At 39.6% G+C, this 15605-nt stretch overlaps 1 protein-coding gene across 50 annotated transcripts in view; it reads right to left on the reverse strand.

Moving 5' to 3' along the window:
• dst (dystonin) overlaps nt 1–15605 on the reverse strand; it is a 92187-nt gene that overhangs the window by 50877 nt on the left and 25705 nt on the right. For 46 of the 50 annotated variants that reach the window (XM_078932350.1, XM_078932357.1, XM_023963631.2 and 43 more), the window contains 27 exons: nt 10093–10259; nt 9788–9900; nt 9522–9628; nt 9324–9443; nt 9138–9233; nt 8930–9057; nt 7691–7784; nt 7447–7601; nt 6841–7297; nt 6637–6765; nt 6464–6541; nt 6220–6381; nt 5984–6088; nt 5764–5859; nt 5556–5681; nt 5320–5472; nt 5084–5238; nt 4873–4999; nt 4537–4720; nt 4018–4175; nt 3758–3936; nt 3540–3678; nt 3262–3455; nt 3001–3163; nt 2854–2937; nt 2661–2768; nt 2464–2562 (listed from right to left, as the gene is read on the reverse strand). In XM_078932350.1, the coding sequence (XP_078788476.1) occupies nt 2464–2562; nt 2661–2768; nt 2854–2937; nt 3001–3163; nt 3262–3455; nt 3540–3678; nt 3758–3936; nt 4018–4175; nt 4537–4720; nt 4873–4999; nt 5084–5238; nt 5320–5472; nt 5556–5681; nt 5764–5859; nt 5984–6088; nt 6220–6381; nt 6464–6541; nt 6637–6765; nt 6841–7297; nt 7447–7601; nt 7691–7784; nt 8930–9057; nt 9138–9233; nt 9324–9443; nt 9522–9628; nt 9788–9900; nt 10093–10259 (3876 nt within the window). Of the gene's footprint in view, nt 1–2463; nt 2563–2660; nt 2769–2853; nt 2938–3000; nt 3164–3261; nt 3456–3539; nt 3679–3757; nt 3937–4017; nt 4176–4536; nt 4721–4872; nt 5000–5083; nt 5239–5319; nt 5473–5555; nt 5682–5763; nt 5860–5983; nt 6089–6219; nt 6382–6463; nt 6542–6636; nt 6766–6840; nt 7298–7446; nt 7602–7690; nt 7785–7868; nt 8084–8929; nt 9058–9137; nt 9234–9323; nt 9444–9521; nt 9629–9787; nt 9901–10092; nt 10260–14308; nt 15231–15605 lie in introns of those variants that run through there. The other 4 variants (XM_078932351.1, XM_023963633.2, XM_023963635.2 and 1 more) reach the window with 3 other exon arrangements.

Genomic DNA, 15605 nt, shown 5'->3' on the forward strand with positions numbered 1-15605 from the left:
ATTTTTGCAGAGAGGAGCTCAGTTCAGAGATTTTGGCATTCAAGCTGTCAGCTTTTCTTTCTGCTACTTTCTTATCATTCTGAAGAGTGTGGATTTCTTTCTTTAGGTTTTCAGCTACTTTCTCTGAATTACTGGATAAACCTTTTAAACTGTTCTTATGACTAAAAAGCTCATCTTCTAACATGTTAACTTTGTTCAGAAGCTTTTGACTTTCATTTGATTGCTTTTGCAGCTCTGCATTTTTATTCTTTAGCATCTCATTTAAATTATTTATCTCTTCCTTTTGCATGTGGATCTTCTGGTTTGCTGCATTCTTCTCTAAAAGGAAAGAGCTGACCTGCAACTTCAGAGATGCTATTTCCTGCTCGTAATTTGAAATGTTTGAATTAAGGGATTTGATTTTTTGCTGCAGCTCGTTTATCTTCTTTGAATCGTCGCTGTAATCTTGAAGCCTCAGCTGAAGCTCATGAGTGGTGTGAGATCTTTTGTTCAATTCGTCCTCAATAATTCTGACTTGTGACTTGGTACCCTCTACTTGAGACTTGAGGATTTTGATCTGCTGATCTTTGCTCTCGACTTCCATCGACACCTGATCAAGTTTAGCTCGCGCATTCTTTAGGTTCTGCTCCAACTCCAAATTTAATTTTTTCAGCTCATCATTTTTTCTTTGCAGCTGATTTGCAACCAAATCACTTTTTTGAAGTTCTCCCTCAAGGTTTTTACACTTGAGCTTAAGCGACTGCTCAGATCTCTTCATCGTGGCGTTTTCTTCTGTAGACGTCTGGAGCTGTTGTTTCCAGTTCTCTAAATCACTCCTTAAAGACCTGATCTTTTGTTCAGAAAGTGATCTCTCTTTTTCCAGTGACTCCATCTGGATCTGGAGGCCTCTGATTTCACTGTCAGATGAGACGTTCATCCTCGTCAGCTCATTGCACTTGTACTTCAGCTGATCTATTACGGCCTGTTTGGAGGCAGCTTCTTCCTCCAGGTTGTTTATTTTGTAGCTGTTTTCTTGCTCAGCGGAGCTTTTCTTCTGCAGCTCTCCTTGGGTCATTTTCAGCTGCTCTTTCACACCTTCAACTTCAGTGCTCTGGAAGAAAACGCTCTGCTCCAAGGAGGACTTTGCTCTTTGAAGAGAGCGGATTTCTTCTTGAAGTTCGCTCACAGACTTCTTGGTGTTTACTGTTTCCTGCTGGAGATCATCTGATTTCTGCCTGAACTGCATCCTTTCACTCTCCATGTCCATCTGGAGCTTCTTTAGCCTGTTGTTGCTATCGTCTAACAGTTTTTTATAACTTTGAGCCTTCTCTTCTGCCATCTCTGCTTTTTTCTGAACAACAACAAGTTCCTCTAGCTTCTGCTGCAGGACATCCTGCATTTCAGCCAGCGATGACTTGAGTTCACTATCTTTTGTTGGCTGGCTAAGTCCAGTCGGCTGCAGACTGTTTTTAGCCTGAAGTTGACTATGAAACTCTTCTTCAGCTGCAAAGCTGCCATCCTCCTCAGCAATTATTCTCTGGTGTTTCTGTGTACTTTGAACTTGGTCATCAGTTTCTTTCTTCAGGAGGTCCTCGAGTTTCTTCTGAGTCAAAGACCATGTGGCCTCTGCTTGTTCGATCTGTACTTTTGCGTGCTTTAACTCCTGCTCTGTGGCCGTTTTGTCTTTCAACGCAATCTCTAACTTGGTGTGATACTGATTAAGGTCATGCTCAAGCTGTGCCTTCTGAAAGTTTAGATCATGTATGGTTTTGCTTTGTGTTTCCAGCTCTCCTTCCAGCTGTTCCACGCGAGCTTGCTTTTCAGTGAGCAAGGATTCCTGCTCCTCAACTTGCTGCTTTAGTCGTCTAATCTCTAAGTCCCCTGTGGTTTTCAGGAGCTCCATGCTTTCTGCCTTTTTCACATTCTCTGCTCTCTCAAATGCTTTTCTGTTCTAAAAGGCAAAAAACACAAGTCATCCACGGACTCAAAATCATGAGAAAATGGCAAAATAAATGAAAAAAACTTTTCAAGAGTTTTTAATTAAATAAACAAAACTAAGGAAAAAATGTAACACTAAAAAAGTAATCATTATCAAACAACATTTTTAAACAATAAAACTCTTGAAAAGTCTTTTGGATTTTTTGTGCCTTTGCTTTTCCTTTTCTGCAAAGGAATCCATTAGCAATATTCCCCCTGCATGCCACCTTCACCAGCAAGGAATGACCACCCATGCAGACTTTTGCTCTTATGTGTGATTCCTTTGCTTCTCTGCTACAAATCCTCTTCACCCATCATCAGCTGATGGGTCCAAAAGCAGCAGGAGATAAAGAGCAAAACTACACTTTATACTAGTAAACCCTGTTGATAGCAGCAAAGAAGACCTTTAAATCATGCAACATGTGAAAATTACATCCCAAAAAACAGCAACAAAATAAAACACAGAAATTAAAATAAAAAATTAGGTAATTCAAACCTAAAGTTTACCTCTTCATCTTCAGCTCTTTTGAGTGTTTCGCTGGCAAACTTCACATACTGTGTGATGAGAGTCACAAGAGCAGTGTAGCGGGTTCGCAGATCCATAAACTGATCCATAAACCAAACAAAACGTCTGTCACTGAATATGCTCCATTCTGCCACAACACTGAAAACAAACATGGTTGCAGTCGGAACGCTGTTTTTACCTCCTGCTGGATGGCATCTGAGGAACTCTGCATCCTGCGTTTCTTTAGGGGAGATTTGTGTTGCGAGTCCACCATTGCTCTAAATGTCATCAGCTGAAGTTCATAATCCTAATTTATACAGAATAAGATTAGATCTTACTTCTTTTATTTATTTTAAATGTTCCCTTTGAAAATAGTTGAAAAACAAAGGTACCTTAATAGCACATGAATATTGCTCTGAGTACTTCTGACACATGTCGATCTTGCTCTGTTTTTGTTCAATTTCAGAAACAAGCACCTGCAAAAAATACAAATGTTAATGTCTTGTACAAAACGCCTTTGTGAATCAGTGCTGTGTTACCTTTTGCTTGTTCAGCAGCTCAGCCAGAGCCTTGCTGTCATCGGGTTTGTTTTCTTGGGCCTTCAGCTGGGCTGTTTCCAGTTCTCTAATCCATTCATCAACACTGCTGTAGGACTCTCTGTAGTGCTTCAGTAATTTACTAATTCCATCCAGATCTCGAAGCCTATAAAAAGTAAAAAATACATTTCTATGTGCAAAATCCGCAAAAAATATAATTGATAAATGATTTTAGCAGTAAAAGTAAACAGAAGCTGCAATGACCTGCCGTCAATCTGTGAGTGAATGCTCTGCCACCTCTCACTCAGCTGATCAGCCTTCTCCTTGTGCCAGTCGAGGTCGAAGTCGCGCTCGTTGTGGGCCTTAAACATGCGATCACTGATGACCCGAGCTTTCTGCAGCTCGTCCTCCATGTCGTGGAATACTTCCTGCCTCTCATCAATCTCTGCACGCCATTGCTATGATAACACATAGAATCGTTACTCCTTCAACTTAGAACTGCAAAAGAGCTGATCCATCTATAAACATCTTTATGGTGTTACCTTAAGTGTAGAAATTACGCTTTCAATGGATCTGATGTCTGAGTTCATGGCGTCCTCCTCGTAGAGTTTCGACTCGTACGTCTTAACATGAGTCTCTGCGTTCTGGCTGTGCTTCACCACTAAACTCACTGTTTTCAGTCTGCAGAAAGCAGGAAGCATATCTTTTTACCTCCAATCTTTAAACATATTTTTGTCTAAATTACCAGAAAAAGGCTTACTTGTCCATATAAATGGAAGACATGGAAGACACTTGGCCCATGTTCTGAAGGAGGGTAGAGAGTTCGGATGAAAGCATCGACACAGACGGAGAACCTGCAGCCTGCCTGAGGAAAAGGTCACACTTCCCCTTCAGGACGTCCAGATCCTCTTTCAGCCTCTCCAGCTCAGCCATCTTTCTCTGCAGAGACACATGTCAAATCAATGAAACAGATAACACCCTGGGGGATTAAATAAAACGAAAAGATGGCAGGATGCTCACCTCATGCTCTGTGATGCGCTGCAGACTCTGCTCCAAGTCGTCCCTCTCCAGCGGTGTGCGGATCTGTCTGATCAGGTGTTCCTCATGAGCCTCCAGATGCATACGGAAGTTGCGGATTTCTGAGATGTAATGATTGTTAACCGACTCCTCATGTTCCTCTGTTGATAAAAAATTCAGTAGATATTTTATTTTTATTTTATAAGTTGATTTTCATGACTTTTTACCATCTATTTCAATAAGATAAAGTCTTGAAAACCTACGCCATGATAAGAACCTGTTTAAGAAAATGGGAGGGGTTATTTTATGTAAATAACACATATTTGCCAAACAAATCAGCACACAAATGTCACTTTTTTACTACCACATCTCCTGTTTATCTGCATATTTGCATCCAAGTATAAACGTTACACTCACAGTAAAGTCAATCTCATCTTTCAAAGCTTAAAAAGATGCTGACTTAAAAATCTGAAATGCTTTGTTTGGAATGGAAGAAAAAGGAGGGAGGAATCTGAGCCTTGCCTCTCTCAGCAGATCTAAGGAGTTCTTGGTAGTACTCCTTGCAGCCTGCCACATCTCTTTCAAGCTGTGCACAATCAGCCACAGTGAACACCTCTGACTCCTCACTGTCCTCCAGGAACTCGTCAAAGTGGGACTGCAGGCTGCTCAGGACCTGCTGGTGCTCACCGGGCAGCATCGTCTTTATCTATAGTTCATAGGAAAGGGCAAAGGTGAAGCAGGAATTTGCATTCATTGGTTTTCTCTTTGGTCGGCCATATAACTGAGACTAATGATCACCAAAAAGGATCAGCTGGTAAATAATCACTGTCTAAAGAGAAATCGGATAGATAAACGTACCGAGGACACATTCCAGTTGCGGATTGCACGTATGTCTCCCATTAGATAGTGCCAAGACACCACACTTTTCATGTTGATGTGGGAGTGGTGCCACAAGGCCAAGACGTTCTGATACAGCTGCTCAGTTCTGCAGGAAATGTACAGTAAGTAACAAACTTGCCTTGATTAAAAAAAACTTTTCAAATGTGGTACATGTAGCCATGAATCTCACTTTGTTGCCATGTCAATAGCCTCTTTGTTAGGGGGTGGCACAGTAAAGCACACAGAGGGAACCATTGCCTCGTTCCCAGCTGGATTGATGACTTTCCACTTGGCTCTGTGAGAATTATTGGCCAAAACGCACTCATCGTCTTTGTAGATGGTAATCTAAAGGAGTTTAAGCAGAAAATTTAAATCCCTAAAAGGACTTTTCTTTTTTTTAAACTGTTTTGTCAGATAAGGCTGTACCTCTATCTGACGGTAGTCACAAATAGCTTTGACAGGAATGGAGCATCTAAGAGGACTCTCTGGGCTCCTGGGTCTGAGCTGAACAATGTTTTTGGCTCTACCCACCAACCCAGCAACAGTGCTGCGGTACTGAAGAAGCTGCTCTTTTTCATCCTGAAAACAGCCATTAAAACATAGATTTTCTTGAATTTTTTTACTTGTAACTTCCACTATAACCATCACACACTTGTGTTTACCATGGACTCTTGAATGAGATCTTCCAGTCTGTGTAGACTGCTTGATCGATCGCAGCTGTACTTTCTCTGAATGGAGTCTTGCAGATTTTTAAGGTAGTCCATGGACTCCTTGGCATCACTGAAAAACTGAATGAGACAAAAAGGGATGCTAGATGCGACAACACAAAAAAATGGCATGTTGTTGATAAACTGAAACAGTTGCAGGCACCTCAAAATAAACAGCGTTCTCCTTAAGGTGCTGTTCCACACATGAGCAGAGCTGTAAGATCCAACTCCACTGAGTCTGCAGCGCAGCTTTGTATGCCTGGAAAGAAAACCACAAAGGCAGACAGCCAGGAAATTACAACATGACATCATAATCTTTCAGAGTAATACCAGCTCTAAACACTAACTCTCATTCTGACTGCAGAACAGAAAGCGGGACTTACTTCAATCGTCAGCCTGGCAGGGTGGTTCTTGAACATGAGGCGCTCTGCCTTGTCCTGTACAGACTTGATGGCCTCCTCTTTTTCATCCAACTCCCTCATCAAATCCTTAGTAGACATACAACCCTTGTCTTTAAAAGCTGCACACAACTTTGATTGCAAAATAAAGTAAAACAAGAAAAAAAGAATGGTTCTTGTCTTTGCAAATGACATTTTTACTGAAAACCAGAACAACTCACAGCATGGTAGTCTCTCTTTTTGGAAATGCTGCTGTTGCGATCGCTCCAGTCAAAGGCCACCTCCTCTTCCTCCTTTTCATTCAGCCAGATCAATTCTTGAGTTGCTTGTGACACAAAGTCGTGCAAGTTCTCCAGGTTGTTTTGTCGTTCCCGTGAGCAGCTCTGAAGGAAAAGCACATTCATAAAGTCAAACTTCCAATGGAATCATTTTGAAATCAAAAGAAGAGGTGAACAGCTTGTTTACCAGCAGCCTTTCATACTGCCTCTCCAGTTTGTTAAGTTTGTCAGAGTAATTCAGCTTCAGGGGTAAAGTCATCTGAATCTGAAAATAATAACAAAAAAGGAAGGTGTTTCTTTTTTCTCAGTGTAAACTAAACTTTAATTCAGAGGAAGGGACAAACTTTAAAGTCAGCTTACCTCACTCAGCTTGGCATCTTTAAGACTCATCTGAAATTCTTCAATGGCTCTGTGAACGCCCTTATGGTTCTCCAAATGCATCTCCACGGTTGGCAAATCAGAGCCCCACTCTGACCGGTCGAGCTGCAGCTTTAACCCAGAAAAGAAACCATTTAATATCTGAGCACATGTAAACTTCAAATTAAGAATTTAAAAACTGCTGACCTGCATCTCCTCCACCCAGTTCAGGAGGTCCTGCACATATTTCATGTTGACTTCCTCCTCTGTCATGTTGGGGTCTGCCAATAAGGACTTCAGTAAAGGCTTACGGATCTGCATGTGTTTTAAATGCATCAGGCTGCCTGGCTCCATGCCCCCCCCACTTCCCATATAGCTCTGGACTGAAGAGGGCTGAAGACCGGGCGTCAAGGATGGGGTCAGACAGGGTGTAAGGCTTGAGGTAAAGGTGGACCCAGGTGTACTTAAGCCACTTGGAGTGAGTACTTGACCAATGCTGGAGGTCAGGCTTGAGTTGATGCTCTGGGAGAAGCCGGAGTTCAGGCTCTGTGTAATGCCGGAGATCATCATTTTGGTTTGCTCTGTAGACAGGGTGCGACTTTGGCTGTACACAGAGGAGCACTCGGCTCTCAGAGTCAGAAGATCATCCCGGAGTTTTGACACCCTGCAATAAACGAGATGAGGGGGTAGATGATGAGATATCCATACTTCATTTACTTCATTCATTGGACCTGTTTTCAGATTTAAAATGAAGGTCATTCAATAATTTAATAAAAGCAAGATTTAGAACATGAAATATAAAAGACAATTTACCTTTGAACAAGTTGATCTGCAAATGGAAACTTTCCATCTAGAAGAATTTGGATGTCCACTACTTGCTGTCTGAGAATATTTTCACACTCCACGAGATAGCTGGCAATCTCAGCCTCGTTCATGAACTGAATTCCGGATTCAAGACGTTTTGCATCCTTAAAGAAAATAAACAGAAAATTATCAATTAAAACTCAATGCAAAAAATGGGAGACAAGTTCTGTGTAGTCAAGGTGAACAAACTCACAGACTGCAGGGCTGTCCTTGCCAGAGCCAGCTTGTCCTCACCATTAACACAGTCCCGCTGGACTCTGTTGGCGATCTGCTGCAACATTTCAAGTCTAAAAAAGAATCACAAAGAAATACATTTTTGTTAAAAATTAATTAGTCAACCCTTAAGTCGAGGATCCGAACAATATTCTCACCTGGATCCATATGCAATGTTATTATTGAGAAAGATTGAGCTGTTAATTTGTAAAGGTTCAGTGAGGATGCTGTCACTGGAGCCAAAGCTGGTGTTAAAGCTGCTGTTACTGACGGTAGATGTCCTGCTCAGATAGGCCATCTTCCTTTACATGGTTAACTCGCAAGCTAACCCTCACCCTCCCTGTCTGAAACCCCTGTGGAACCAACTGCTGGAACAGCTTTATATTTATATAGTGTCATTTCCAGGACAGGGGCGTGCTAAGAATTCCACCGTAAAAAAAAAAAAAAAAAAATTCTTCCTCAGGGGATGAAAATTAAAGAACAGGCCCGGGCAAAGGTCTCTTTGCATAAAGTGTAAAAAGCAAAGGCAAACAACCTTAATTTCTGTTTCTCCAGGTTGTCATGCAGATGCTGTAAACTTGTTGAAAAGCAAAAAGGATATTGTCCAAACAACAAAATTCAAAATTATGAGGAAGCCTAGAAATAAGAGATGGCAACAGCATCAGTTAAAATGTAACACTGATTTTTTACTTCAAAAATTAAATCAAATGCATCAAATTATGTGGAGTCACCTTAAATGTCAGAATTCAAAAGAATAGATAATATTCTTCCTAAATATGTGCTCACTGCTGTTTATTGTCTGTTTGAGCTCAACAACACTGAGCTCATAAAACTGTGCTCACTGTTGGCAGATGTAATTAGGAGCGTGATAGCTTCTGCACACATCAGTAGCTCAGTAGGGGATTTCTGCAGAACACACCCTGAAGCAGCCCTGACCATTCATTGTCCGGTTACAGAAAAGACATTAGCAAGCTTGCAATATGATACTAATGCACTCCATCAGCACAACAAACCAGCTGACTCATGCAGCGCATTTGAGCATCAACTTCCAAACTTGCTTTTATCTTTTCATCTGAGTGTGTGTACAAACGGTTTGATTTTTTCTATCTTAAAATCAGCATGTCTGCAACTATATTCATTATAACCAAAAGACTGAACAGTGAGAAAAGGATCTGCCAGGTGAGAATAAAGCACTTAAGCATTGAGTCCCTCCACATACCTTTCCATCTCTGGCCGCAGGCTCTTCTCTCTTTCAAGCATGGCAACGATCAATTTACCCCATTCCTTCTCCACATCATTTGGATGATGACCCGGGGGCAGCTGAATACGTCCAAACTCGATCCACATCTGTCAGACACACCACAGGCTCACAATCTGTACAATACAGTGAACCATCGGAGCACAACCCTCCAGTTTTAGTGAAATACCTCCAGCATCTTGTAGAGATTCTGGATTTTTGTTTTCTCGTTTTCTTTTTGTGGAATTTCATGTTCTTTAAATTGAATATACTGTGTATAAAGTGCCTGGAAAAGAAAGTAGAAATAGAAATACAGAATCCATTGCAGAATAAATGTGTTGAATCAGAAAAATATTTGCTGTTTGTGGTGACAAACCTTTAGTTCTGCAGGGTTGTTGGGGAAGGATCTGTTTGACATTACAGCCACGTTGTGTTTAATCCACTGACTGAGGTATTTGATCATGTTCTGGTATTCCACCCATTTGATATCAACATCCTGTCCAATAAAAAAAGAACCTCCTGTCACAGATGTACCTAGAAAGTATTACTTTTTAACTAAAAGCCATTAACTTACATTAGGACTCACTCCATCAACACCATCGGGTACTTTGGGGAAGGCGTCATACAGTGTTGACACGTACGTGATGACAGATTTTTCATCTGGAGACTGAACGTCCATATCTGATGGGGGTAATAAAAAGGTCAAGAAAGAATCAGCTGACAGTGAGTTATGCTCATCCTAGAGCCAAATTCCAAGCTTCAAAGCTCATGATTTACAGAACCAAAACATGCTTGGGCTTTTACAGAGTTTTTAGAACCAAACCCGAGTGTGGATCCTACCCTCAGGGTCCAGCAATCTGGCCACACCCAACTGTTCAGCTACAGAAAAGGCCTGCTCCAAGTTCGAGCGATTGGTTTGTGCCGACACCCGACTCATGTCAACCAAATCTGGTCTGCAGAAATAAATATAAACCAGACGGTGAGCAACATTATTTAAGTTAAGAAATAAGAATAAGTTAAAGGAAAAGTCATCTAAATATATAGAAATCCTAGGCATCAATAAACAACTAAGGCTTATTAAATTCTAAAATCACGACTTTAATTTGAAAATTGAACAAAAGCTCATCCTCTATAAGTGTTAATACCTGTATTTATGGATGATAGCATTAAAAAGCCTTCCATCTCTCCAGGAAGTTGTAAAGTTATCACACCGTACGCCAACATAGCCATCTGTTATCTGCTTGGACCAGAGCAGCAGTCTCTCCTTGGCTGTCATGTCCTCAGACTCCCCTGTCACATGGATCTCTGAGATCTGTGAAAAAAAAGATTTTTTTATAAAAACGATCATATCTGTATCTATTTTAGTAAAAATGTACCCTAAATCCTTCTATAAATTTGATAGAATTTGGTGAAAAAGGTCTGGTAAAGAGGCAACAAAAAATCCAAATAAAACATTTTCACATCAGAACTGCTAAAAGGGTAGCAAAAGAAGCTAATTTATCATGTATGTGTATGTGTATGTGTATGTTTGTTATACAATACAAACAAAAAACAATATAAATACATAAATCAATCCACACACAACAATCAGCAGGTTTCTGTATGATTTGATAAGAACCAAGAGAAGGAATAACAGCTTAGAAACATCAAATTCATCTAAAAGCTTTTATAATGCATATTTCTGCTAGAAATGTATATATTCTTTCAATTTTTAGGTCCTTGAGTCTTAAATGACTTGTTATTATTTGATGTTCATTTAAATATTTCGTTTAGCTCTTGCAGCAGCAAATGCTGCAAAGTATCCCCAAATCATGAAAGAACCTCAGTCGTGTTTTACTATGGATCAAGTGTCCAAGCAGCTTCATTTAGTCACGTAACTACTGAAACAAATATGCTACAAACACATTAGTTTGCCTTAGAAATAAAAGCATAATAAGAAACAACAATTCTTCAACTATTTCACAGAAATGTATTAAGCTTTTGAGTCAAATATCATCTGCAACAAACCTCACTTTATACGCTCAGATCTCTCCCTATAGTTTAGAAAAGACATACATATTAATAAAAAGTGTTCAAATATTGAAGAACCATCATCTTCACGAAAAAAATGTGGTTTGAAAAATATGTTTAAATGATCATCAGATCCTTAAACATTTGGCAAGATCTAGTGGTCCAACAAAACCCACAAACAAAACCGTTACGTTTAGTAGTAAACAGAGGTGTAATAATCGACTTTTATTCCCACAATCCAACTACTAGATCAATCTGTCTGAAGCAGGTGAAAGTTGTTAATTGAATTGAATCAAATTGAACTATAACATTATAAAATCGTGTCTAAATGAAATAAATTATATCCACATTGGAAAATACCATTTGGATCCAGCCATCATTCCAGTCCAATGTGTGCAAACACTTTGAATTTTGCAAAGACCATACAGGGTGTGGTCACATGTCTAATAATGTTCCGTATGTATTATTTTAATGTGGAAAAAACAGAGGACTGACATTTAAAAATATTAAATGTGAATGGATATGTCATTAGTTCTTGTTTACTTGTTTGTTTGTACACAATTAATTTACTCTTAATTATCTTGCAAAACATACAAGGAATCTGGAAAACGTCACCTGCACTGTTCAGCACCCAGGTATTTATCTCTGAGTCACACTGGTTGATGTTTTGGCTATAAATTTTAAGGATCCATTTTAGGTGAATTGGATCTAATCAGATCGTTCAAAATGAACCAGTATCGGCTATCAATTATATCAACAACCTCAAATTATGACACGAATCAAATTGTTGTTAAATTGCCGCTTTACATTCCTAGTACTAAAGGTAAAGAGCGGTTTGTCCCTCTCAAGGCAAAGAGAATTCCTAAGATTTAGACTGAACAGATGCGTAGCCTTAAAAAAACACTCATAGGTGAGGTGAAATCTTTAAAATATTAGGCCTAAACTTGTAAAGACAGAAGAAACAAGTTCACATTCATTCTGTTCTGAAGTGATGGAAGCATCAGTTGCAGCAAGAATATTCATTATGTGTGCGGCCATTTAAAATAAATCGTTTTTGGTGTGCCATGATCTGGGGTTTTGTTGTTAGTCGGGTACAGATTTAGTACATTTGTGCTACAAGAATCCAACTACCTGAAAATATGGAATGGCTAGGATGGCCCTTCAATGGATTTTGTCTTCCTTGATGGGACAGTCAATTTCCAAATAATTGAACTAAAGTTTCTTTTACTTGTCTAACCTCTTCATTGTGTTTTGCATGTCAGCTGTTGCTCCACCTGGATGTATCCACCTTCCTCAACTGTGGTTCTCTGAGGAAAGTTCAGCTGCCTGCACTTTCTAATCAGTGGCTAATTAAGCTTTAGCTTCTCAGTCCTTGATGTCGGTGCACCCCTCATGCTCCCAAACCTTTTCTGCTGCTCCCACACTGAGGTTTGCTTGGCATTTGATTTTGTCTTATCTGTTACTTAGGATTTTGCAGTTTATCCCTCTTGTGAGGAGTTTTGTTTTTCTTAAATCCCTCTTTGTGGCGGTTTTCGTGTGATTTCTCTCTACACCTGGCTATTCCATTACAACAAAATTATGAAAGAGCAGCATCCCTTTGGTTACAACAAAAACAGATTATCTAAACACATCATCAAGAATTCTACAGCAAATATTTGGCATTTAATAAAACCAGAGTCAAAAAAATCATAATTGCGACCTTTATTTTTAAAGGCCAGCATATATTTCAACAAATGTCATTCTTATGTTTTACCACATTCATTTCCAGTCAATATTACTCACAGCGTAATATCACTGTTGGGATCTTTCCGACCATTCCTCGTTTTATTACCATAACAGCTGACATATTAACAGTTTTCTCTGCCAGGTTTTTAGCTTCAAAGGAAAAAAATAGTCAGCTGCATGTTAGGAATGTGTGATAAAGTTACATAATCAAACTACCCAACAGCTTTACAGCACATTATCCACTATAAGCAGGATAAAACCTCAAGTGGAGCTCCACAGGGTTTTTGGTGCCCAAATGACTGATGTTTGATAACTAATCCTACTTTAAATGACTCGAAGCATTTTTAACTTTTGACCCGTTAAATTGATTTTAATATGAAAATGCCAATTAGGAAGTCACAATCAAATGTTTTTATAGACGTTACACGCAACCATCTGATGACGACTCTGACGAAGAGGGAAGACTTCCGTTGAAACACGTCAGGTATGTGTCAAACATACCCCGTGTCTGATAACAAAAGAACCAATAAGTCAGTCTGCCAATTAGGAATATTTTCATCGTAATGATTCCATCTGCAGTTTTGTTTCAAAAGAAATGTCAACGATCAAACAAAGTGAAACAAGCAAGATTACAAGAAAGCAGATAAACTTCATTCAACAGATTCAGCTCATGTAAGGCAAAATCCATAATACCAGCATAAATGTCAGCTTTCAGTAACACAGCAGACACCCCGCAAACAAAAGCAACACCCAAGATCAAGAAAGACTTGGTGTTCCTGTCAGACAAATATATTTTTTTATGCTTTTAACATGCCTAGAGACACATTTGATCTAGTCCTTTCACCTCAAATTTTCCAATCACAAGCAAACCAAACAATAAGATGTAACTTATTACTAATAATTTACTAGAAATGTACTGTGCTTTCAGTACCAATCTGCTAAATTCAAACAAAATTAAAGACATAAACTGAAGCCTTGTTTATTTATATATGGTCGAAACATAACAAATAAAAAAATAACACTAAAAAATAAATTCCTACTAATGCACACCAGAGACTCTGATATCTACCTACACACCGTTAAGATCCATTTAGCCACATTTACACTGAAACAAACTTCCAATCACACCAGTGTTTGACACCTTAGTTTATATTTAAATAACAGGTTAAGAAACACCAAAAATTATTATTATTAAACTATTAAACAGAAATGCCTTCACGTGTGCATCATGTGTCAAATATATATTCTTTTCCCTAATCAATCATCCGATTGTCATGGACTCACAGTGACTGTAGTTACCAACAGGTAGTCAAGGATTTTTTTCTGGTCTCATTTATTGCCATTTCAGAGATATAACTGTTTTATATGAAAATGAGCGTTTAAAGAAATGAATTTCATTCAAGTTTTTATATGAAATCGTCCGCTACTCAAGTTAAGAAACAAAGATAAAGACAACAGACCCAAAATGAATCATTTTACCAAAGAATCAAACACTTCAGTCACACAATTGAACATAAATATAAATGTAATTTTTCTTCATCTAGCTTGCATTGAAATGTCACTACATGGATTCTAAGTCCAAATGGATCTAAATAAAAATAGCCAATAGCCAATAGTTTCTTTTACCTTGTGTTGTCTGTTAACACACTTAGCTGGAATGATCTCAGTGTAAGGGCAGCTGGTAAGAGTCATCCTTCTTTCTCTGCATGATCCAGATTCACATATAATCCTGGAGAACTTCTCCTCACTTGCAGTTCTGTCATTGCCTCTCGGGGTCTGCAATTTGTGCTCCACTGCTCCAAGACTGACCGTTCTCCTTAGCACCTTCCCTTCTTGCTTAGCTGGGGTAATCCTGGAAGTTGGGCTAACACCATGGAGCTCTCCTTCCACGCCAGATCTGCAACTTTCTGAGGTTTGTTGATCTGCAGACAAGTCTTTAGGACTGTATGCAGACCCTGAGCAGAGGGGCAGAACAGCTGCCTCTGTGAGGACATTAACTGGTCCAGCATGGACATCTTTGCTGATGCTTGCTTGTCTGAACGGTGAGTCTTTTTCCTGGTTTGCATGATTTCCTCTACAATCATCCTGAAAATCAGCACAGTTTCCAAGAGTCCCAGTGGAGATGAATGACCTTAAGTCCTCTGATTTCCGCTTTTTCCTCTGAAAGTAGCGACGACCTTTGAAGTCTTTTGATTGGGCTCTCAGTGGGAGCTTGTTGGAGCCAACATCATATTCCTCTTTAGGAGCCCGAACACAGCCCAAACTGTTTCCCATGGCTGTCAGACAACTAAAATCTTATTCTCCAACAAACATCCTAACTTCCAGAAGCAACCCATTTTTGACTATCCAGTAGGATCCAATTTTCTGAAGATGTACTCCTGATAGAAATCTAGAGTAAAACCGTGCAAGCAGCGCACAACAAGCTGAGCCGGCATGGCAGCCAGTTCACAAGCTCCCTACCCTCGGGAACAGACTTTGTCCTTTAGTTTTCCGGTCAGACTCTCTCACGATGAATTTCCCTCTTGCTCTCGCTCACGTCTCTCCGCTGACACTGGAATCTTTCCTGACCTTTGGAACATTTCTATGGCTGAGCTAATCCAGCACAAACACTATAAAAGCACACACCAGGATCACTGGCATGTTTGGAACTCTAAGCTGAGCAAGAACGTGAATTATTTGTTGACAGACCTGTTTTCAGGCTGTCATGACCATAAACAAACACGTCACTGCTACTTTTAACACCGTTTGTGGAAATAGCTTTTGAACTGGAAGTGGCTGGCAAGTGGAGGCGCATTAAAGTTTCAGTCAGGGACTTTAAAAACCTAAAACAGCACACAAAAGCAGAAAGGTTGAGCCAATCTGAGCACTTTTACTTTTGACTGTCAATCGAGCTTTTCACAATGGATGAGCCAGAGGTGGGGTT

Source organism: Oryzias latipes, chromosome 15 (genome assembly GCF_053564925.1).
Source record: "Oryzias latipes strain Hd-rR chromosome 15, Olatipes_Hd-rR_3.1".
Lineage (NCBI taxonomy): Eukaryota > Metazoa > Chordata > Actinopteri > Beloniformes > Adrianichthyidae > Oryzias > Oryzias latipes.